The following is a 24,416-nucleotide window of genomic DNA, read 5'->3' on the forward strand; positions in this document are numbered from 1 at the left end:
TGATGGTGAAGGGTATAAAAGTGGATTTCATGAATAAAACTGCAGAATATCTGCCAGTTGAAAATATAGGGCACTGGTGAGACCACATCTGGAGTAGTGTGTACAGTGTTGGTCTCTTTACTTAAGTAAGGAAGTAAATGCATTAGAAGCAGTTTAGCGAAGATTTACTAGACTATTTACCAGGAATGGGCAGGGTGTCTTATGAGGCGTCTTATGGACGGGCTAGGCTTGTATCCACTGGAGTTCAGAAGAGTAAGAGGCAACTTGATTGAAACCTTTAAGATCCCGAGGGGTCTTGACAAGGTTGATGTGGAGAGGATGTTGCCTCTTGTGGGAGAATCTAGAATTAGAGGTCACTGTTTATATATTCCCTTAAAAGGGAAAGATAGGGTAAACAAATCTAGAGCTCCCTGGATTAGAACGGAGATAGAAATTAAGATAAAGAAGAAAAAATGTGCTTATGACAGGGGTCAGGTAGAAAAATGAGAACCCAGCTGAGTACAGAATGTTTAGAAGGGAGATGAAAAAGCAAATGAGAGAAGTGAAGAAGGATTTTGATAAAAGACTGGCAGCCAACGTAAAGGCGAATCCCAAAGTCTTCTGTAAACACAAAAATAGTAAAAGGAGGAGTAGGGCCTAAAAGGGGATTTACACATGGAGGCAGGGGGCATGGCTGAGGTGTTAAATGAATACTTTGCATCTGTCTTTACCAAAGAAGCAGATGCTACCCAGGCTATGGTGACAGAGAAGGAAACTAGAAGGGTTCAAAATTGATGATGATGAAGTATTGGATAAACTGTTGGTATTTAAGGTTGACAAGGCACCGAGACTGGATGAGATGCGTCCAAGGATATTGAAGGAAGTGAGAGTGGAAATTGCAGGGGCACTGGCCATAATTTTTCAGCCGTCCCTAGACTCAAGGAAGGTGCCAGAGGACTGGAGAATTGCAAATATTACGCCCTTGTTCAAAAAAGGTTGTAAGGATAAGCCCAGCAATTACAGACCAGTCAGTTTAACTTCAGTGGTGGGGAAGCTTCTAAAAACTATAATTTGGGATAGAATTGGTAGTCATGTGGAAAAATGTGAGTTGATTAGGATTTCTTAAGGGAAAACTGTGTTTAACTAACTTGCTGGAGTTTTTTGAAGAGGTGACAGAGGGTTGATGAGAGTAATGCTGCTGATGTGGTGTACATGGACTTCTGAAAGCCATTGGATAGTGTCCACAACAGACTTGTGAGAAAAGTTATAGCTCATGGAATAAAAGGGACAGTAGCAACATGGATACAAGATTGGCTGAGTTAAAGGAAAGAGCGAGTAATGGTTAATGGATATTTTTCAGGCTGGAGGGAGGTTTGTCGTGGAGTTCCCCAGGCATCCGTATTGGGACCCTTGCTTTCCGCGATATATATTAATGACCTAGACCTTGATGTGCAGGGGACGGTTTCAAAGTTTGTGGATGATACAAAACTTGGAAGCTTTGTAAACCGTGAGGAGGACATTGTAGAACTTCATAAGGACAAGTTGGCGGAGTGGACAGTAAGGTGGCTGATGAAATTCAATGCTGGGAAGTGTGAGGTGATGCATTTTGGTAGGAAGAACATGGAGAGACAATGTAAAATAAGTGATACAACTCTGAAGGGTGGTGTAGAAGCAGTGGTACCCGGGTGTATATGTGCATATGTCATTAAAGGTGGCAGGACAGGTGGAGAGAGAAGTTAAAAAGGATACAGTGTCCTAATAGTGGCACAGAGTACAGGAGCAAGGAGGGTATGCTGAACAAGTGAAAGACACTAGTTAGACCTCAGCTAGAGTATTGTGTACAATTCTGGGTGCCACAATTTAAGAAGGATGTGAACGGCATTTGAGAGAGTGCACAAGAGGTTTAAAAGAATGGTTCCAGGGATGAGAAACTTCAGTTATGAAGAAAGATTGGAGAGGTCGGGACTGCTCTTCTTAGAGAGGAGAAGGCTAAGAGGAGATTTGATCGAGGTGCTCAAAATCATGAGGGGGCTGGACAGAGTAGTTAGGGAAAAATTGTTCCTGCTTGTAAAAGGAACGAGAACAAGTGGGCACAAATTTAAAGTGATTTGCAAAAGAAGCAAATGCGATGTGAAAAAAAGCTTTTTCACACCGTGAATGGTTCAGGTGTGGAATGTACTGCCTGGAAGTGTGTTGAAGGCAGGTTCAATTGAGGCATTCAAAAAGGCATTAGCTGATTGTTTCTATTCAAATAATGTGCAGGGTTATAGTGAAAAGGCAGGAGAATGGCACTGAGTCATAATGCTCATTTGGAGTGCAGACACAATGTGCCGAATGGCCTTTTGCACTGTAACAAATTTCACAGTAATTTTTTCCCCACAGTATCTTTACTGTGCTGATGGAGACCATTCGACCCTTCAAGTCTGCACTGGCTATCTGAAAGAGTATTCCACCTAGACCCACTCTCCTGCCTTATCCTTGTAACCTTGCACGTTCTCTCTTTTCAGATAGCAATCCAATTCCCTTTTGAGTACCTCAATTGAACCTACCTCCACCACCCTTTTCAGGAAGTTTGTCCCAGACTCCAACCACCCTCTAGGTGAAAAAAAATTTCATCACATCACATTTACTCCTTTTGCCAATTATTTTGAATCTGTGCTCTCTAGTTCTTAATGCTGTCTTGAGTGGGAACAGTTTCTCATGATTTAGCCTGTCCATACCCCTCAGGATCTTGAATCCTTCTATCAAGTCTCCTATAAACCTTCTTTTCTCCAAGGAAAGGAGTCCCAACCTCTCCAATCTATCTTCATAGCTACAGTTCTTCACCTGGGGAATCATTCTTGTGAATCTCCTGCATACTCTCTCCACTGCCTTCACATCCTTCCTCAAGTATGGTGCCCAGAACTGGACGCAGTACTCCAGATGAGGCCTAACTAATGTCTTATACAAGTTCAACATGACCTCCTTACTCATGTACTCAATGCCCCTATTAATAAAGCCTAAGATACTATATGCTTTATTAACTGCTCTCTCAACATGCCCTGCCATGTTCAATGACCTGTGTACGTATACGCCAAGGTCCCTCTGTTCCTTCACCTCCTTTATAGGCTCTCCCTTTGTTTTATACTGTCTCACCATATCTTTCCTGCCAAAACGAATCGCCTCACACTTCTCTGCATTGAACTTAATCTGCCACTTGGCTGCCTAATCCACCAACATGCCTTTGTCCTTTTGAAGTTCAAGACTATCCCCATTACACTTGACATTTCCAATCTTCGTATCATCTGCAAATTTTGAAATCATGTCCTGCACACCACAGTCTGTCATTAATATATATGAGGAAGAACAAGGGCCCCACATTGACCCCTGAGGAACTCCACTACAGGCTTTCCTCCAATCTGAAAAACAACCATTTATCACTACTCTGTTTCCTGTCACTCAGCCAATTTCTTACCAAGTGCCTACTTTCCCTTTTATTCCATGAGCTAGAATTTTGCTCACCAGTCTGTTGTGTGACACTGTATCAAATGCCTTTTGAAAATCCACACCACCACATCAATAGCATTTCCTTTATCAACCTTCTTTGTTACCTCCTCAAAAACAGCAGGACCTCTGTGTATCCGTACATAGGTCATTGAAGATGGCAGGGCATCCAGGGCGCTCTGGATTTATTTGTCCTCCCTTTCCCCTTCAAGAGAATATACCCTGACATTGCCTGCAATACTTTTTCTTTGAAGGTGGCCCACTGTTCAGCCACTGTCTTTTCCGCCACCATCATTTGATTCCAACTCGCTCGACTCAGATGCATTCTCATCCCATCAAAGTTGGCTTTCCCCCAATTAATTTTCCCTGCTCTGAATTGTTCTATCCTTTTCCAAGATTAACCTGTGATTCTGTTTAAAAATAAAAGGTTGCCCATGTAAGGCAGAGATGAGGAAAACTTTATTCTGAGGATTGAGAGTCTTTGGAACTGCCTTCCTCAAAAGGCATTGGAAGCAAAGCCTTTGAATATCTTTATGGCAGAGGTAGTTGATTCTTGATAAACAAAGGGTTGAAAGGTTATAGGGGGGTAGGCAAGAGGTTACAATTGGATCTTATTGTATGGTGGAGCAGATTCAAGGGGCCAAGAGGCCTACTCCTGTGCCTAATTTGTATGTATATGATCTTTATGTTGAACCTAAGAAATTTTAAGAAAAGGATACTAATCACAACATAATATAGTAATTTGCCAGGATGTGTGCAAGTCCAGTCCAAGGACTGTGTAATTTTTTTTTTCACACATTTCCCTTTTTGATTGATCTCAATCTAGCCATCATACCTTCCTATCCTTCAGTCTCTCCTTCTAGAAATGTATCTAGATATCACTGAATCTGTTTGTCTCTATTTACTTTTAATTTACATCCTCTGATTTTAGAGCAGTTTGTCAAAGCAAAAAGAGTTTTCCTGGATATACTCGAATGCGATTGATCAAAATTCGTTTGTTATTTAATATCACTCATGAAGAACGTTTCAAATTTTCTTTCTTTTTTCCCCCCCACCTAGATTTGAATAAAACTGTTTGCACTTTCAACAATAAAAAATTTGGTGGCCAGAAACCAGTTGCTGAGCATTTGCCAAGAACACGATGTCTCCAAGTTACTCAGTTGCCTGAGTCAGTAGTAGAGGATTATCTTATATTGTATTTTGAACGCTTGCTGAAATCTGATAGCAATCTGGAAGCTCATATAGACAAATCTACACAGTCTGCAATAATGATTTTTCCAAACCCAGAAGGTAATTATTCTCAGTATACCTGAGTATTCTCAGTTGGACCTGAGTACAGGGAACACAATTTCAAAATTTGATGACACAAAAGCAGGAGGTTTGGCAAGCAGTGAGGGGGACTATATAAAAAAAAAAGCTTGAAGGAGGCATAGACAGGTTAGTGCAATAGGCACACAGATGGCAAATGTAATTCAATGTGGATAAATGTGAAGTAATTACATTTTGGAAAAAGACAAAGACCGGGATATTGCGGTCCTGCTGGCGGCGGGCATCATTGTGGGTGGGATGGGAAAGTTTGGAAAATCCTGCCAAAAGAATGGGAGTATGTACTTATTGGGAAAAACTAGTGTAGATGAAAAGAGCAACTTAAATGTTTAATTCTCTAAATGCAGGACAAATCAATCAATGGATTTTGGATATTATAAGAAGGGGAAATTAGTACAAAAGTAAAGAAATATTTTTCTAACCAAAAATTGGTTAGGGCACAGTGAGACTATTGGTAGAAATTTGGGGCACCCCATTAGGAAAAGCTTAATAGTATTGATTAACCAGGATGATGCCAGGCTTGGTAAACTATATTTATGAGGATTGACCTGAAATCCTGGGATTATTTCCACCAGAGAAGAGAAGGCTATTAGGAGATTTAGTAGAGGCAACATTATGAAGAGTTTGATTGATAGATAGCCTTCCCTTATTCTATTTCCTTTGGTTGGCGTATCAGTGACCAAGAGTCATCATATTAAAATTAGCATTGAGTGACCAGTTATGAGGATATCTTTATACAGATGATTGTTGGAGCATAGAATCCTTTCTCTCAGGGATTGGTTGTCATTAACATAACATTTTCGAAATACTTGAAACCGAGAAAGATGCAAGGCTGTTGGAGAAAGAGTGAATAGCAGGATTAGTTTTGAATTGCATTAGTGAAAAGGCAGCTTAGACACGATGAACTCAAATAACTTCCTGTGCTGAGAACTTACATGATTCTGTCAAGAATTTATTATTTTGTTACTTCTGTAGCCAGTTTATTAATTTAAGATTAAATAACTTTGATTTTTTTAATTCAGTGGTTGAACGTATTTTATCCGAAACACACACCATAAAAGGCCATACTTTGAAAATGCATCACTATTATGAAGGTGAGAAGTTAACAGAATTTACATCTGAGCAAGACAGAAATGACTCTAATCTATTAAAGAAGGACAAAGAAGATTCTGAATCACTGACCCAAAAGAATGAAGATGAAACTAAACTTGCAAGCAGTTTTGTGACAGAGCAATGTTGGTTCAAAAACAAGTATAATGTATTGATTTTGAAGAACCAGGGTCTAGACAATGAGTGGCCTCATGTTCAGTTGCAGTTTGACATGACTCAAAATACAGTGCAAATTACAGGGATTGAAAATGATGTTTTAAAAGTTCAACTAAAACTGATTAATAAAGAAAACCAAATAACAATGAAAATTGTCCACTCATCAAAACATTTAAGAATATTTTTGACACAGTTAAACAACGAAGGTTTCCTTACACAAATTTTTATGGATTCGGAAATTAATGCAGCATACTCATATGATGATGCTGAAGATAAAGGAGTTTTGTATGCTGCATCAGAAAAAGACCAACTAAAAGCTGAAGAAAAACTGAAGGTGACCTTTGCAGAGGTAACAATACCAATTCCAGTAGACTTTTACATTGACAGCGCAAATACTTTCAAACTGCTCACAGAGAAAACCATAGCATCTGTGAAAGGAAAACATTTGGAATTAAAAGATGTCAAAGAAAAGTACTTACTGCAGCACTACCTGGAATCAAAAGCTACGTCAGGCCAATCTGCGTGTATCATCCTTGTTGGGTACAAAGCCATTGTTGAAGAAGCAAAAATATGCATTGAAAAGTACATGAATGAAAACTGCATGAAGGATATGTTTATTGAAGTCCCATCACTGGGTGTCTTTGAATATATCCAGAAGTTTGTTAATTTTTCAGATATACTCCAAGATATAAATGTAGATTTTGTGAAGAACGACCAATCATTGAGACTACAGATTAGAGTGAGTATGAAAAATGCAACACAAACAGAAGCTATAATAGTGGACATGTTAAAACAAGTTAAAGCAGAAACAAAACAACTGTACAAACCTGGAGCTGTTCAGTTTTTTGCCAAAAACCAAGACCTTTTGAAGAAACTGGAGAACCCTTACCAATGCGTGATCCACATAGAAAATCAAGAAGGGCAACAAATAAATCTTGCCCTTTCCAAAAAACCACAAATGGTATCATCAGTCATGTTTCTGAACAAGTTTAACATCTCAGTCGTTAAACAAAATTTAGCGATTTATGAAGTTGATGCAATTTTACACCTGACAAATGAGATGTTTGATTGTTCCACTGGATTATCAAAAACCCTTCTAGAAGCTGGTGGTCCTGAATTTCAAGAAAGTGTTACTAGACTGAGAATTAACAGACACTTAATGAAAGAAGGTGGTGTGATTCCCAGCAGCCCTGGAAAATTACCATGCTCTTTGGTCTTACATGCCAAGTGGACAAAATCTGATAGGAAAGATGTAGAAGAAGAAACAGTTCTAAAGAACATTATATTGGCAGCCCTGAATTCTGCAAATGAACAGTTTTACATATCTCTTGCAATTCCAGTGTTTAGCTCAGATGAGTCCTCAATTTGGATTATGGTAAAAGCTGTCAAAAAATATTGTGAGCAATTTAGAAAATCTGATGCAAGGCTGACTGACATCAGACTCGTGAGTACTGATGACGCCTCTATTAAAATGACGAAGAAAATTGTCAAGCAGGTAATAGAACCCAAAGGTAAACATTCAAAGATGCCTGTGATGAAGTTGGCCTTCAAATTGGAAAAGAAAAACTCATCTGCCAACACAGTTGAATCCCAGCAAGAAGCCAGCAGACTACCTAGCATGCCTAAAATGCCGCCCGATACTGCTGTACCTGAAATAGACCCAGCCAGCTCCGAAAATACGTTTGTAACAAGTGAGGGATTAAAGGTGATCCTGGTGAAAGGAAACATCGGTGAACAAAAGGTAAAATAAATAGTGAGCAACTGAAGTCCAGGGGTGAGAAATAGGGCTTTGTTGGTGCACAATTTTTTGGAGAACATTTGTGTCCTTTGATCTCAAATGGCACCTGCGGCATGTGGGGTAAAAAGCGCCAGAGCCATATTTTAAACGCTAACATGTGAGTTGAATGAATGCTGGAAGGTTGCAGAGCAGCCAGATCATGACATCAATGAGCTTGCAACACTGATTTGATATCATGCTACCATTTTGGAGCGTGCGCTCCAACCAGCTTACCCTCTTAACCTTGCACAGATGAGTACAAATTCAGCAACAAGAAGGACCAAACCACCCCCCCCCCGCCCCCAAACAACTAACACTATTTAAAGGGATCAACTACTTACAGGTTAGTTGCTGGTTGATTTCTTCTGGCTATCGCTGCACCTCTACAAATTGTTTTCTATAGTTGTTCCCAGTTACAGTTATCTACAGAGAGTTGTGCAGCAGGTGCTGAAGAAATTTTTGCTAACTCCGAGGCTTTTTCATGAACCAGTTGCTCTCAGGCTTGGATGCATTAGTAGGTTTTTTTTCACTTGGAATACAGCATGATTGAGATAATGAGCAAAGGGCAAGCAGAGAAGAAAAAGCTTCTGGAATAGGGGATGAGTGGAGGGGGGTGGGAAGACCTGGGGAAGAATGACACTCAGCAGGAGGACGTATCTGCCCAGATTGATCAGGGAGCAATTCTCCTACCAGAACCTCCGTGAGGAGCAATGTGTGATATCTCTGCACTTCAATAAAAGAAAGAGACTGCATATACAGCATCTTTCATGACCACCAGAAGTTCCAAAGCATTTACAACCAATTAAGTATTTTGACTTTTTCATGGGATACATCACTTGCAAGGCCAGCGTTCGTTCTTCATCCCTAATTGCCCTTGAAGGTAGTGGTGAATCACCTTCTTGAATGGCTGCAATTCATCTTGTGTAGATATCCCTGCAGTACTGTTGGGACGGGAGTTTCAGGTTTTGACCCTGCGACAGTGAAGGAACGGCGATATAGCCCCAAGTTAGGATATGGCTTGGAGGAGAACTTGCAGGTGGTGGTGTTCCCATGCATCTTGCTGCCCTTGTCCTTAGAGTTAGTGAAGGTTGCAGGCCTGGAAGGTGCTGTCGATGGAGGCTTGGCGAGTTGCTGCAGAGCACCTTGTTTATGTTACACACTGCTGCCATTGTACGGCAGAGATGAAATGGGAGAATGTTTAAGGCGCTTAATGGGGTGCCGATCAAGCAGGTTGTATTATCCTCAGTGTTGTTGGAGGCTCACTCATCCAGGCAAGTGGAAAGAATTCCATCACACTTCTTTCTTATACCTTGTAAATGGTGGACAGGCTTTGGGGAGTCAGGAGGCGAGTTACTTGCCCTGGAATTTCCGGCCTCTGAGTTGCTCCGGTAGCCACAGTATGTCTGGTCCATAAGAACGTAAGATCAAAAGAATTAGGAGCAGGAGTAGGCCAAATGGCCCCACGAGCCTGCTCCAACATTCAGTAAGATCATGGCTAATCTGATTGTGGCCTTAACTCTATCTTCCTACCTGTCCCTCATAGCCTATGACTTGTGGTCAAAAATCTGTTTAACTCAGCCTTAAACATATATATAACGATCCAACCTCCATGGCTGTCTGAGGAAAAGAATTCCAAAGGTTAGTGACTCTGAGAGAAGAAATTCCTCCTCATCTCCATCTTAAAAGGGAGACCCTTTAATTTTAACAGATGTAAGTTTTGCTGGTAGGGGAAAGGGTGGGCTTGATTCACAATTGAAGAAAACCTGAACTCAGCAAGGCCATTTGAACTCAGTGCTGGGTTCAAACAGGCCTCATTTTGGCTGTAGCAAGGGGGTTAATCCACATTGTGGAAGTGATGAATTTATGGAGTAGCCATAGCGGTTCTTGAAGGATAGATAAAGCCTGTGTATCTGTCATGATGTGATGTTATTTAAATGCCCATCCCTTTAAAAATTTAAACAAAACGCAGCTGCTGGTGTCAGTGAGAGTTGAAATAATTCTGTTCCAGCAGCTGCAATTGCTGTTTGTTGACATTTCCCTAAGGGATCTTTATGAAGGCTTGGTGTTCCACAAGCTATAATTACCTCAGTGTGGTGGGGGGGTCTAAGTTCAGAGCTTGGTTGGCAGCTCAGAGGTTATTAAAGGATTGGTGTCTATGATGTTGGGCTATGAATAGACATTTCCTTATATATTTATATATATGAGAGATTAAACATTTGAGTTTTTAATATAGTGAAGGCTGTATTATATTTAGACCTCTTTTATTTTATTTCATCTCAACATGGCTGCTTAGACCTGTCCAAGTTGGATGCTGGGTGAGTTGGCATGGCGAGTGCAAGGGCAAAGGGTGGTGGGTGCAGGGGGCATGAGTTGGCATGGGAGTTATAACAGGCCATGGGGATATGGGTTGTCAGTAAGGGATGTGTGAGGAGACTGGCAACTACGGCTGAGTGAGACAAAGACTGAGTAGCGAATTGGCTTCAAGTGGGACTTCGGTGCATGGGGAAAGAGGTGTGATATACGTAGGAATTATTCTAAGTTATTATTCAAAGTTAATTTAATTACTCACTTAATTAACTAAATAACATAACAATGGCAGGAGAGGTGTTATGTTGTAGCTATGGAATATGGGCTTTTGGACTCCAAGGCGATCCATGACAAACACGTCTGCAGAAAGTCTAAGCAGCTAGAGGAATTCTGGATCCGGACTATTGATGCAGAAGCTGAACTGCAGACACTAGGCAACATAATGGAGGGGGAGAAATACCTGGACACTTTTTTTTCTCTCTAGAAGACAGTCATGTCTCTTAGAATAGGGTCATCTGTTTCAGTCAGCAGTGAAGGACAGGAGGATGTGCAACCAGGAGTGAGGCAGAGAAAGGGATTGAGCAGATAGTACTGGAGGAGCCTCAGACTTTGCAATTGTCAAACAGTTTTGAGGTGCTCACAACCAATGTGGATGAAAGTGAGGGCTGCAAGGTGGATGAGCAGGCTGGCCATGGCACCATGGTACAGGAAGCTGTTCAAGTGGGGGAGCAAACAGGAATGTAGTGGTAGTAGGGGGCATGTTATGATCCCCAGCTGAGGTTACCACTGGACGAGCCTGATCCCAGAGTGGAACCCAGCTAGATAGATTCCCGCTTTCACTCCATATCCTTTGATGCCCCTAATGTCCAAAACTTGATCAATTTCTTTCTAGAGAATTCCACAGGTTGACCACCCTCTCGGTGAAGAAATTTTTCCTCATCTCAGTCATGATAGATCCTAACGTTTATTTAAAAGCAAAATACTGCAGCTGTTGGAACTCTGAAATAAAAACAGAAAATACTGGGGGAAAAAAAACTCAGGTCTGGCAGCAACTGTGGAAAGAGAAACAGAGTTAACGTTTCGAGTCCGTATGACCCTCCTTCAGAGCTTCTTCAGAGCCCCCATATCAAGGATGACATTGGTGCAATGGTTAGAGATGACCTTGGTTCAGGAGATCAGGATGTAGAATCGGTTAGGTTGGAGATGAGGAATAGCAGGGGAGTGAAGTCATTAGTGGGAGTGGTCTACAGGACCCCTAACAGTAATGTAGAACCAAGTATACAAGAAGAAATATTGGGTGAAACTGTGGGGTTGTGAGGAGGATGCAAGGAGGCTTCAGAGCGATTTAGACAAGTTGTGTGTGTGTGTGTGTATAGGCAAACACATGGCAGATGGAATATAAAGTGGATAAATATAAAGTTATTCACTTTGGTGTGAAAAACAGAAAGGCAGAGTATTATTTAAATGGTGATATATTGGGAAACGTGGATGTACAAAGGGATCTGGGTGTCCTTGTACACCAGTCAATGAAAGTAAATAGGTGCAGCAAGCAATTAGGAAGGCAAATGGTATGTTAGCCTTCATTGCAAGAGGATTTGAATTCAGAAGTAGGGACATCTTACTGCAGTTATACAGGGCCTTGGTGAGACCGCACCTGTGGAGTATTGCGTGCAGTTTTGGTCTCCCTGACTAAGAAAGGATATACTTGCCATGGAGGGAGTGCAGCGAAGGTTCACTGGGCTGATACCGGGGATGGCAGGACTGTCTTATGAGGAGAGATTGGTTTGACTAGGCCTGTGTTCACTAGAGTTTAGAAGAATGAGAGGGGATCTGATTGAAACATATAAAATTCTAACAGAGCTAGACAGACTAGATGCAGGGAAGATGTTTCCCCTGGTTGGGGAGTCTAGAACCAGGAGCCACAGTTTCAGGATGCTGAGCAGGCCATTTAGGACTGAGATGAGGAAAAATTTCTTCACTGAGAGGGTGGTCAACCTGTAGAATTCTCTAGAAAGAAATTGATGAAGTTTTGGACATTAGGGGCATCAAAGGATATGGAGTGAAAGCGGGAATATGATATTGAGAAAGAGGATCAGCCATGATCATATTGAATGGCGGTGCAGGCTTGAAGTGCCGAATAGCCTACTCCTGATCCTAGTTTCAGTGTGTCTATTGGGTGCTTGTGACAAAGGGACAGTAACAATCATGGGTGATATTAATCTATATATAAACTGGAAAACAGTTGTAGCTGGATGAGTTCATAGAATGCTTTTGAGAGTTTCTTAAAGGAGCACGTCTGGAACCGACCAGAGGTTATATTAGACTTGGTATTGTGTAACGTGACAGGGTTAATCAATTACCTCAGAGTGAAGGCACTCCTAGGTAGTAGCAGCCACAATATAATTGAATTTTACATCCAGTTTGAAAGGCAAAAGAGTGGCTCTAAGACCAATATTAAGGGCAACTATGTGGGCATGAAAGCCGAGCTAGCTAAAATGAACTGGGATATTAGGCTAAGGGATAGATCAATGAGGAAGCAGTGGCAGACATTTAAGAAGATTTTTCAGAATACTCAGAATAAGTATATTCCTGATATAAATAAAAATTTTAAGGGGAGGACCCATCATCCGTAGCTAACTAAAGTTAGGGAAAGCATCAAACTTAAGTAAAAAGCGTATAATAAAGATGCGTGGCAAGTCAAATAATTGGTCAGAATATAAAGAACAATGGAGAATGATTAAGATAAATCAGGAGAAAGAAATTACGGTATGAGAGGAAGCTAACTAGAAATGTAAAAACTGATAGCAAGAGTTTCTACAATTATTTAGAAAAGGAAAAGAGGAAGTAAAGTGAGTGTTGGTCATCCAGAGTGACAATGTGGAGTTGATAGGTAATAAAGAAATGGCGGATGCAATGAACAAACATTTTTTCTGTCTTCACTATAGAGGATACACAAAACATTCCAGTAATAGCTATTAATCAGAGGGTGGAAGGGGGAGGGGATCTTGGTGCAACTCAGTGGTATGAAGCAAACTGATGGAGCTGTGGGCTGACAAGTCTCTGGGTCCTAATGGACTTCATCCTAGGGTCTTAAAAGAGGTGACTAATGAGGTAGTAGATGCATTGGTATTAATGTTCGAAAATTCCAAGATTCTGGAAAGGTTCCATCAGACTGGAAAGTAGCAAATATAACCCCTCTATTCAAGAAGGGAGGGTGGCGGAAATCAGGAAACTATAGGCCACTTTGCTTGATGTCTGTCGTGGGGAAGATATTAAGATCGATTATTAAAGAGGTTGTAGCAGGGCACTTCAAAAAAAAAAACTCAAGATAATTGGGAAGAGTCAGCATTGTTTTGTGAAAGCAAAATTATGTTTAACCAATTTGTTGGAGTTCTTTGAAGGAGTACCTGTGGCGTGGATAAAGGGGAGCCTGTAGACGTGCTGTTCTTGGATTTCCAGAAGGCGGTTGATAAAGTGCCACGTCAAAGGTCATTGCGGAAAATAAAAGCTCATGGTGTTGGGGGTAACATATTAACATGGATAGAAGATTGGCTGGCTGGCTGGCAGCAAACAGAGTATGTATAAATGGATCTTTTTCTGATTGGCAGGATGTGATGAGTGGAGTCCTACAGGGATCTGTGCTGGGGCCTCAACTTTTTACAATTTATATCAGTGACTTAGATGTGGGGAGTGAAGGCATGGTAGCTAAATTTGCAGATAACACAAAGATAGGTTAGAAAGTATGTTGTGAAGAGGTCATGAGGCTGCAGATGGATAAATAGGTTGAGTGAATGGGCAAAAACCTGGCAGATGGAATATAATATGGGAAAATGTGAAGTTGTTCACTGGTAGGAAGAATAAAAAAAATCAGTGTATTAAATGGAAAACGGCTGCAGAATTCTGAGGCACAGAGGCATCTAGGTGTTCTAGTGCATGAGTCACAAAAAAAGTTAGCATGCAGGTACAGCAAGTAATTAAGAAGGCTAATGGAATGCTATCCTTTATTACAAGAGGAATTGAACATAAGGATGTGATGCTTCAGTTATGTAGGTCATTGGTGAGACTGCTCTCGAATATGGTGTGCAATTTTGGTCTCCTTGTCTATGAAGGATGTAAATGGGTCGGAGGTGGTTCAGAGGAGGTTTGGCAGATTGATAGCTGGAACGAGCGGGTTGTCTTTGAGGAAACTGGGCTTGATTTCAATGGCATTTAGAAGAGTAAGGGGTGATATGATTAAAATATATAAGATCCTGAATTGTATTGACAAGGTGGACGTGGAAAGGATGTTTTCTCTTGTAGGGGAGCCCAGAACTAGGGGGTAGTGTTTTAAAATTAGGGGCCGCCCTTAAAGAACAGAGATGAGGTGAATTTGTGGAACTTTGGAGCTGTCTGCCTCAGAAGGTGGTGTAAGCAGGGTCATTGAATATCTTTAAGTCGGAGGTAAATCCTAGTTAGACAAGGGAATCAAAGATTATCGGGGGTAGTTGGGAATGTAGAATTGAAATACAAATTCCCTTCCATGTGATGTACCTGCTTGCCAGTGAACATTCTTATGGAACAACTTGCTACATCTGGCTGTGTGAACTTTCTCTGTCACCCAATGGTACTTGCCATTTCCTAACCGTTTCAAGCTGACTGCTGGCCTGCAGATGAGCTCCCTGGAGGCCAAATATCCTAGGCCCCAAATTGGGCCCGCAAATCTGTTTTGCGGTCGTCTTGCCCGTTCTTTGCGATTAACGGACAAATCATAATGACCTGTATGTTCCATTGAGATTAACTAGATGGACTAAAACCATAGTGGTGTTGATTCAACATTGCCTTACATGATGAGCTGAAAGGTATTTTCTTAATCCACAGTATTTTTTTTGTCACTGGGGTCTCCTTATTTCCATTACAGAAATAGGAAAATACAGATTGAGAATCAAGCACAGGGATCTGAAGTTAAAAATGACGCTTTGAATTCCAATTGTGACTGTCCTAACGTATCCTATCCTATCATATGTGCAACAAATAATCTTGGAGGAATTTATTGTTTTCATAGCAATTAACAATTGTTGCATACAGTTCTTATATTTTCAAACTGGAATAAGATGTAAATTGGTAAGATTCAGTCAAACTGGCTGAATGCCAAAGTATAAAGTTAAATCACTACCCTGACTTGGAAATACATCACTGCTTCTTCACTGTCGCTAGGTCAAAATCCTGGAACTCTCTCCCTAACAGCATTGTGGCTGTACCTACACAACATGGACTGTAGCGATCTAAGAAGGCAGCCCACCACCAGCTTCTTGAGGGCAATTAAGGATGAGCAATAAATGCTGGCCTAGCCAGCAATGTCCACATCCCTTGAATGAATATATTTTTTAAAAAGGGTTTTGATGTATAATTTCTGCAATAATTTTGAATCAGTGCAGCCCCTTTCTCTGTTTCCCATTAAAATGCAATTATATTTCTGTTTAAATACCTTTTTAGTGTGATGTCATCGTGAACACGGTATCTGTTAACGTGAATCTTTCACAAGGACCTGTATCTACAGCAATTCTAAAACAGGCTGGGGTTCAATTGCAAGCAAACGCGGACAAAGCCAAAGGCTCCAAAAAGTTAAAAACTGGAGATGTTTTACCCGTTAGCACCATAGATTGTGAGTTGCATTGCCAAGAAGTGTACAATGTAATTTGTTGTAACTGGAGCACAGAAAAAGCTTCTCTGGCTGCAGAAGTAAGTTTATTTACATGAATTATATTTTCTATCAGCATAGCTGTCTTCATTGTTTTCATTTATGGAAACTTTATAAATAAACGTGAGCTAACAAAAGCACCTAAATACTGTAACTAATTTCTAGATTTCTCTATCATTTGAATCTCTCTTTCCTAATCTGATTTGTTTATTTAGAGGAGTTATGTACGTTTGTGCTAATGTCAAATTTAATTTTTCCCTTTTTATTGAATTGATTTCAACTTCCTATGGCTGTCTATAGCAACCTTTTGGGGACAGTCCTGACAATCAGGAGGCAAAAAGATCGGTGTTGGGGCTTGGGGAAGGGGCTGTGGAGGTTGCTGCAATCAGCAGAGGGGAGGCCGAAGGCTTCCTCAAGACTGGGCTGAGCACTCGCACTCTTCTGAGGTCTTGGAAAATTCTATGTATAATTTTTTTTTGTAGCACAGCAGCCTATGGGAATTATTAGTGATGCTGTTCTGAAATATATATCTGTTTCTTATCCACTCCCTCCATCTATAAGGCCTATGGTTTTAATAGTGTTTTCTATTCTGCTACGGATGGTGGATAGCCCTCCCTCTGTAGCATTCTTTTGACTTCTATTGCTGAAGTCCAAAAGAAGGAAAGAGAATTGGCGCAGAATTTAATGCCTTTCTGCCCACTCCCAGACACCTCCCGCAGGAGCGGAGTGGGAGTCACGGGGCCATTTCGACAGGAAGGCACATGGTGGGGAGCCTGTCACCTTCCCAACGCCCCCAAATTAAATCAGAGCAGGGGGGGGCTCGAGGGCAGCATTCCGACCCCAAGGCCCACCAAGTCCCCAAAGCTGGTATTCTGGTATGCCCTGGCAGCCTGTTTGCAGGCTTGGGGTGGGGCCTCCTGTTTCGGTAACCTGCTTGAAGACACCCCTCCCCCCTTGCCCTCTACGCTGATAACCCCACACCCCCTGTCATCAGGGCCTGTCTGACTGACTGGCCCTGGTGAGACACTCCCACTTCTCTCGAGGCCTCTAGTGCTGCTCTGCATTCTGGACCTCATGCAGTTCCAGCAGTGGCCACTACTCCCTCTGAATGGCCAGCAGCTCAATGAGGCAGGATCTTCCCCTCCAAAGGCCCGTGAACAACCCCAACAACAGGCAGGTAAGTGCCTGATTGAGATTTAATACTATCAGGGGTCCCAGAAATGGCCATGGCGGGGTTGTCTCCAGCTCTCCTGCTGGGGCCATTAAATTCAGCCCATGGTCTCACTAGGAATTGCCAATACTGTCAATGCAGACAAGGAGGTTTTCAACTTCTGGAAGTGGGTTGGCTTGAAAAGGTATAATTAGTACAGTGAATGATGACTTGGTTAAAGCTTTCAGATCTGTGGGGCATAATCTTGATTTAATACAGTAGATGGATAAAAATTGGCTGTGAAATATAAACAAGAACAACATAGACTGTTGGTTTTGCCGAATCTAATGTAAAGGACAAGATTTAAGGACTTTTTATCGTGTTGGCCTTGTTATTCGATACTTTGAAAGGTTGTAGTATATTTAAAATATAGTATATATTTTAAAGAAATCACTTTTTTTATTGACCAGATGCTTCAAACAATAATCCAAAAATGCTTAAAAAATGCACACACAAACCAATACAAATCGATGAGTTTTCCTGCCATCGGCACCGGAAATTTGAAATTTCCAAAGAATATTGTAGCGGAAACATTTTTTGAGGAAATAAAGAAATTCAGCAATGCAAATCCTATGTCCACACTTAAAGAAGTGAGGTTGATCATATATGAAAAGGACTTGGCTATTTACTCGGTATGTATGTTCTTATTTTCTTTCGAGCTGAGTATGACCAAACCAGTAGTTTTTGATTTAAAATAAAAATAAAAAGCTGCAAATACTGGGTCACCTGCCAGTGTTACATTGAGACATCTGGAAAATCACTATTGGATTTTTGGGCCTCTTGTCTATTTCACATTTGCCAACCATATTGGTGTCTTATAATGTGGCTTTACCTTTTATCTCGGTTTTTGAATTTAAAAATGAGCCCCAAGAGTTTCTCAAATGGTTACATTTTCTATGGTTTGAACCCCTGCAACAAAATTCTGTGCAACATTTTAGACAATGACCTTGCAAAACATGAGAAACTTTGGTTGAACCCAGTACAAACAATGATGTTCTTTTAAAAGAACCCCTTACGTTTGAAGGGAAGATGTTTGTAATATTGAAGTAAATCGAATATTTTACTTCACCAAAAATAATGAATGACAAATATGTCAATTTTAGGTGTTCCTCAACAATTAAGTGTTCTCAACAATAAGATTTGGAGATCAAATATTGATTAAAGATGGTTAAATATTTGAATTATGCTTATATTTCAGTTTTAAAATTTATCAAATAATCTTCTGAATATTTAGACAAAAAAAAAACAAATAACATCTTCAACTTGGCAGGCATTTGAAGATGCATTGCTGATAGCAGAAGGAATTCCAATCAACGAGCTCACCTACTATCAAGAGTCTAGACGTACTAGAAAAGTGGATTCAGAAACAGCAAGTACAATAAGTAATTAAAGCTATTATCGCCAGTATTTTTACAAAATTAGTTTTTAAAGTGCTAGATAAATGCTTCTAGTAGTAAGTTAATTAACAGAGTCAATTACAGAAGTATTTGGCTGCCTGTACCTGCTCTTTAAGAGCACTTGTTATGATCCCCAGCTGTGGTTACCACTAGACAAGCCTGATCCCAGGGTGGAATCCAGCTTGATAGATCCTAATTTTTACATATTTGTTTAGATGTGTCGAGAATAACTCCTGAACAGAGTCACAGGAGTCAACTGATGAACTTCTAACAAAAGAATAAAACCCTCATTCAACAAGAAAAGATGAACTATATTACAATACTCCTTCACCCACAACTATACCTTTACAGATATATACAGATTTGTAAGGATAACACAAGTTACAAAAGCTATCTTATACTCTAACGTTCACAATAAGTACACAGTCCGTGTAAACCAATAGGCACCCTGTGGTCAGACGCACCACACTCTGAAATGAAGTGACAGATGCCACCTCAATCAGATGCAATGGATGTCTCATCAACTCCCACCATGAGCCAACCGGTCTCACTGAATGCCGCCTTTCACTCGAGGGCTTCCAATCTCCACTCTCTAAGAACTCGCCTTGGAACCTTCTCCCAAACCCAATGCTTTCTCTCAGATGCCTTCTGCAAGAGTTCACCGTCAGGGTTTCAAACTCTCCTTCTGATGTTCCTCTTCCCTGGATCACTACATGCATTCAAGCTTTCCTCCATGCACTCTCTCTTACTGACTCAACATCTGTCAACAGTATGACTGCTTCATATGCCCAAAGCAAAGAGTTATAGACCTTCAGTTGTCTCTTTGGACCTTCTGGCCTCTTGCAAGCTGTTCTTGCCTTAAACCTGATTTCTGTAGCTTTTGTCTCTTTCGATCTGAAGCTTGGAGCCTTTCTCTCTGCCCCTCACTCTTAACTTCACTTAATAGGACCTTTTCTAGATTCCTGTCCTTCCTTAGACTTGAAAGTCTCCTTGGGACTTTCTCGTGTTCCACTCCTCTAGATTTTGAGGTCTTTTCTTTAGCTTGGGACGAGCTATCTGTCCTCTTTGCTCCAGCCTCTCCTGGCAGTTGCTTCAAAACCATGTGAACTCAAAACAGATTCCAAATCAAACTGCTTTTCTAGTTCCTTCTGTGTCTGTGGGAGGGACCTGCCTCTCTGGACCCCTGCTGCTAGGCAACAGCCCAGGTTATTTTTACTCTTGTGTGTTTTACTTAGAGTCGTAAAACTCTCATTAGAAATGCAGGCACCTTTTAAAGTGAAACTAAAACTCAACTTGACCTTTTCTTAATCCACAAATACAGAAATACAAATCAAACTTAAACTTTAAAGCTAAAACTCATTCCTAACTCCTACAAATACAAATATAACTTACTTAAGCTATCTCTATTTCTAACACATTATCCAATTAGTCCCACCTACTATTATTAAGGCTAATTAGCTACTAATTAATTTGAAATCAAGTGATAATTAAAATTCTTTATCCTTGCATGGGATGTGAGCGTCACTAGCAAGGCCAGCATTTGTTGGCATTCCTAATTGCCCTTGAACTTGAATGGCTTGCTAGGCCATTTCGGAGGGCAGTAAAGCATCAACCACATTACTGTGGGTCTGGAGTCACCAGTATGCCAGACTAGGTAAGGATGGCAGATTTCCTTCCCTAAAGAACATTAGCGAACCAGATGGTTTCATGGTCACCAATACTGAGACTAGCTTTCAATTCCAGATTTTTATTAATTTGAATTTAAATTGCACCACCAGTCATGGTGGAATTTGAACCCATGTCCTGAGCATTAGCCTGGGCCTCTGGATTACTAGTCCAGTGACATTACCACTACTGTCTCCCCCTGAATAATAATCTAATCTAGATCTCAAAAAAATTGCATAATATCTAGAGCATAGATAAAAATTAGAAATGTAGTTCAGGTTTTGCATTGACACAGTAATATGAGGGATACTCTGAAGGCCTCATAGAAAAGGGGACAAATTGACATTGATACGTGGGAGGAATTTGCTACTAATCACACCATCTAGTGGCACCTTATCCAATGAGCCACAACACTTTTTTGACTGAGGTGGAAAGGGACATAAGCGGAAAGAGAGAGCAGAACCCTGGCAAGAACACCCTCCCTCAGGGCAACTCTTCTCCTCTCTGACCAAATACCTGTAGCTCCAGAATTGGCCTGTTAAGTCACCTGAGAATACACAAATCATGAAGCCTGGCAGAAGCCATCCTCGTTTTCAGGGAAAGATGACAAACAGGGATATTCTGCACAATAAGGGCAAGGATTTAGAAGAGAAAATAAACAAACAAATATTTAAAAAGAGTGAAGGACATCGAATAATAACCATGGGAGATTTTAACTATCCCCGGATAATCTGACGAGAAGAGGTAGAGGGAATGGAATTTCACAATGTGTGCAAAACTACTTCCTTACCAGAATGTAAAAAGCCCTGCTGGGTCTAGAAACTTTTTTTATTCTTTCATTGCATTTCTGGCAAAGCCAGCATTTAGTTGCCATCCCTAATTGCCCTTGAGAAGGTGGTGGTGAGTTGCCGTCTTGAACCGCTGCAGTCCATGTGGTGTAGGACACCCACAGTGCTGTTAACCAAATGAGTTCCATGATTTTGACCCAGCAACAGCGAATGAACAGAGATATAGTCCCAAGTTAGACTGCTGTATGGCTTGGAGGCGAACTTGTGGATGGTGGTTTTTGCATCTGTCTGCTGTCCTTGTCCTATTAAGTGGGAGAGGTCGCAGGTTTAGGAGGTGCTGTTGAAGAAGCATTGGTAAGTTGCTGCAGTGCACCCTGTATATGGTACACTCTGCGGCCACTGTGTGTCAGTGGTAGATGGGGTGCTTGTCAAGCGGGCTGCTTTGTCCTGCATGGCGTCAAGCTCCTTGAGTGTTAATGGACCCTCACTCATCCAGACATACGGAGAATATTCCATCACACTTCTGACTTGTGGCATGTATATGGTGTTTCAGGCTTTGGAGAGTCGGGCAGTGAGTTACTCACTGCAGAATCTCCCGCCTCTGTCTGGCTTTGTAACCATAGTGTTTATATAGCTGGTTCAGTTAAGTTTCTGGTCAATGGTAACCCCCATGATTTTAGGATTCAGCAATGTCATTGAATGTTAGGGGAAGATGGTTAGATCCTCACTTACTGGACATAGTTACTTGGTACTTGAGTGTTGCGAATATTACTTGTCATTTACGTGTCCCAAGCCTGTATGTTATCCAAGTCTTGCATGCTAGTACAGATTGCTTCTGTATCTGAGAAGTCACGAATGGTATTGAACATTCTGCAATCATCACTCGACAATTCTGACCTTATTATGGAGAGAAGGCTATTGATGAAGCAGCTGTAGAAAGTTGGGCTTGGGACACTACCCTGAGCAACTCCTGTAGCGATGTCCTGGAACTGAGATGCTTGACTTCCAACCTGTTGCCAGAACAACCAAAACTATCTTCCTTTTGTGCTAGTTATGAATCCAACCATTGGATAGTTTTCACCCTCATTTCCCTAGACTGCAGTTTTGCTAGGGCTCCTTGATGCCACACTTGGTCCAATCCTGCCATGATGTCAAGGTCATTCACTCTCATTTCACCTCGGGAGCTCAACTGTTTTATTCATGTTTTGGACCAAGGCTATAATGAGGTCAGGAACTGAATGGATCTCATAGAACCAAAACTGAGCGTCAGTAAGCAGGTTATTGCTGTGTATGTGCCGCTTGATAGCACTGATGACAGTGGTTGATGGGAGTGCCATTCAAAGTGGGCTGCTTTGTCCTGGATGGTATCAAGTTTCTTGAGTGCCCAGGCAAGTGGAGAGTATTCTATCACACTCCTGGCTTGTGTCTTGTATACGGTGGACAGGCTTTGGAGAGTCAAGAGGTGAGTTACTTGCCACAGAATTCCCAGCCTCTCACCTGCTCTTGTATCCACAATATTTATCTGGCTGGTCCAGTTCGGTTTCTGGTCAGTGGTAACCCCAGGATGTTGATACATTGTGCAATGACATTTTTTGCATCAAAGTGCACATGTATTTCTAATATTAAATGCAACTTTTCATTTTGTACTCTGTTGTTTATTGATCAAGAATTGATCTTAAATATATCCTCTATTCAAAAACCCTGATTTTTTCCATATTCTTTGAGTGATCCATAAGCTAAGATCATCACCTTTAATACTTATGTGGTGGCTACTAAAATGTTAAGTGCCCAGATTTGGATTTTTGTAGTCGTAAAAGTGGTGAGGGAGGGGGAATAAGGACGGGACGTGATTCCCCCAAGTGGAAATCCAAACGCATTAGGGCCACTTGAACTTAGTGCTGAGTTCAAACAGACCCCATTTTGGCTGGAGCAAGGGCCTTAATCCCCAGTGTGATAAATCATTCAAGAGGTGCTCATGAAGGGCTGTTAAGGTCTGAAGAGTTGCCAAGTTATTTAAATGGCCAGCCATTTAAAAAGAAGAAAAAATATGTGCGTCTGTGAGTGTTGAAGAAAATCTGTCCTACCAGTTTCAATAGGTGTTTGTTGGCATAACCCTAAGTTCTTTCATTAAAACATCATTAATGCTTGGCTGCCTTCCACAACCTTTCATTATCACAATGGGTGGTGGCTATAAGTTCACAGTTTGATTGACAGTTCAGAGGTTCGCTCTTTGGGTTAGCTGTCTTTGTGGGGTTAGGAATACAAATGTTTGTTTTTATAAGGGATTAAGTACTTGAGGGGATTTAAATGTATTGAATGGGCTTTTGTGAATGGGACTTTTTTTTTATATTGTGAATTCTGTACTAGATATTTATTTAATCTCCGCATGGCTCCTGAGGTCTGCCTATGATGGATACTGGGTGAGTTGGCATGGAGGGTGTAAGGGTAAAGGGTGGTGGGGGGTGGCATGATTTGGCACTTTGTTGACCTAGGGGCTAAAAGGAACTATGGAGATGGGTGGGGGGCATGGGTTGGCAAGGAGGGTATGAGGAGCCATTGGGGGTTGGTGGGGGCATGAGCTGGCATTAAGTTGGCATGGGGAGTTGAGGGCGAGAGCATCTAATGTTTAAGAAAACAACTGGGACAAAGCCCCAGAGAGCCGAGTGGGTCTTTTAAACAGCCTACGTTGGCAGCCCCTGTGGCCATCTCCGATCTGTGCCTGGTGCAGTGGGCCTGACTCCATCTGGCACCTACACCCCTGGAGCAAAAATTGTGCCATTTGGGGCACTTTTACCCGAGGTGGGTGCACCGAGTTACTAAATTTCCTGACTCGAGCTACCTGGCTGAGGAGCGAAGATTGGCCCTGATCACCAGAGAGCTACTATATTACCATTGATACTTCATGAATGTGGTAATACCATTGGCTTATGCATTTCAATGCAATATTGCTAACATATTTTCAGTGAAAATATTTAATACAGGAATAATATTGTGATGTTTAGTTTCCTGTGATATTGATTACTTTCATTTGTTATATATCTAGGAATGACTGAGCCTCTCATCCATTCTCTCTATATGACACATATTGGGAATATTACTTTTGAACTAAGCTGTGGTGGCATTTCAAAAAGAGACACTGTCCTAGTAGTGGAATATGTTGGTAAGGTTAAGATCATTTTAATTAATTTATTCATCTTTTTAAAAAAAAATTGGTATGGCAGAGGTATGACCAGTCATGTTTTTTTTTTACACAGAAAACAAAACAAACAGTGACGTCAAACAAAAAGGAGATATGCATTACATTCCTGTTCGAATGAAGGGCCAAGCAGACATTGCAAGGAGTTTTCTAAAAGTCTTGCAGAAGTGTAGTGACTATAACTATCATTATTTGTACATCCCAGTCCCCAAGCTGTTGCCTTTAGGTAATTATCTAATTGCTATATGGAGTAAACCCTTTCACTAAAGGAGGTCTTGTGGAGCAGTGGTAGTGTCCCTACCTCTGGACCAGAAACTCCGCTTTCAAGTCCCACATCAGGACCTG

At 41.2% G+C, this 24,416-nt stretch overlaps 1 protein-coding gene across 1 annotated transcript in view; it reads left to right on the forward strand.

Annotated features, from left to right (window-relative positions):
• The window catches only part of LOC144676950 (protein mono-ADP-ribosyltransferase PARP14-like), a 61,555-nt gene that overhangs the window by 16,024 nt on the left and 21,115 nt on the right, over positions 1 to 24,416 (forward strand). Inside the window, exons 5-11 of the mRNA XM_078537233.1 lie at positions 4,522 to 4,752; positions 5,811 to 7,795; positions 15,611 to 15,856; positions 17,436 to 17,657; positions 18,296 to 18,407; positions 23,919 to 24,035; positions 24,130 to 24,297. Coding sequence (XP_078393359.1) covers positions 4,522 to 4,752; positions 5,811 to 7,795; positions 15,611 to 15,856; positions 17,436 to 17,657; positions 18,296 to 18,407; positions 23,919 to 24,035; positions 24,130 to 24,297 — 3,081 coding nt within the window. The remainder of the gene's footprint in view (positions 1 to 4,521; positions 4,753 to 5,810; positions 7,796 to 15,610; positions 15,857 to 17,435; positions 17,658 to 18,295; positions 18,408 to 23,918; positions 24,036 to 24,129; positions 24,298 to 24,416) is intronic.

Source organism: Cetorhinus maximus, chromosome 3, assembly GCF_964194155.1.
Source record: "Cetorhinus maximus chromosome 3, sCetMax3.hap1.1, whole genome shotgun sequence".
Taxonomy (NCBI): Eukaryota; Metazoa; Chordata; class Chondrichthyes; order Lamniformes; family Cetorhinidae; genus Cetorhinus; species Cetorhinus maximus.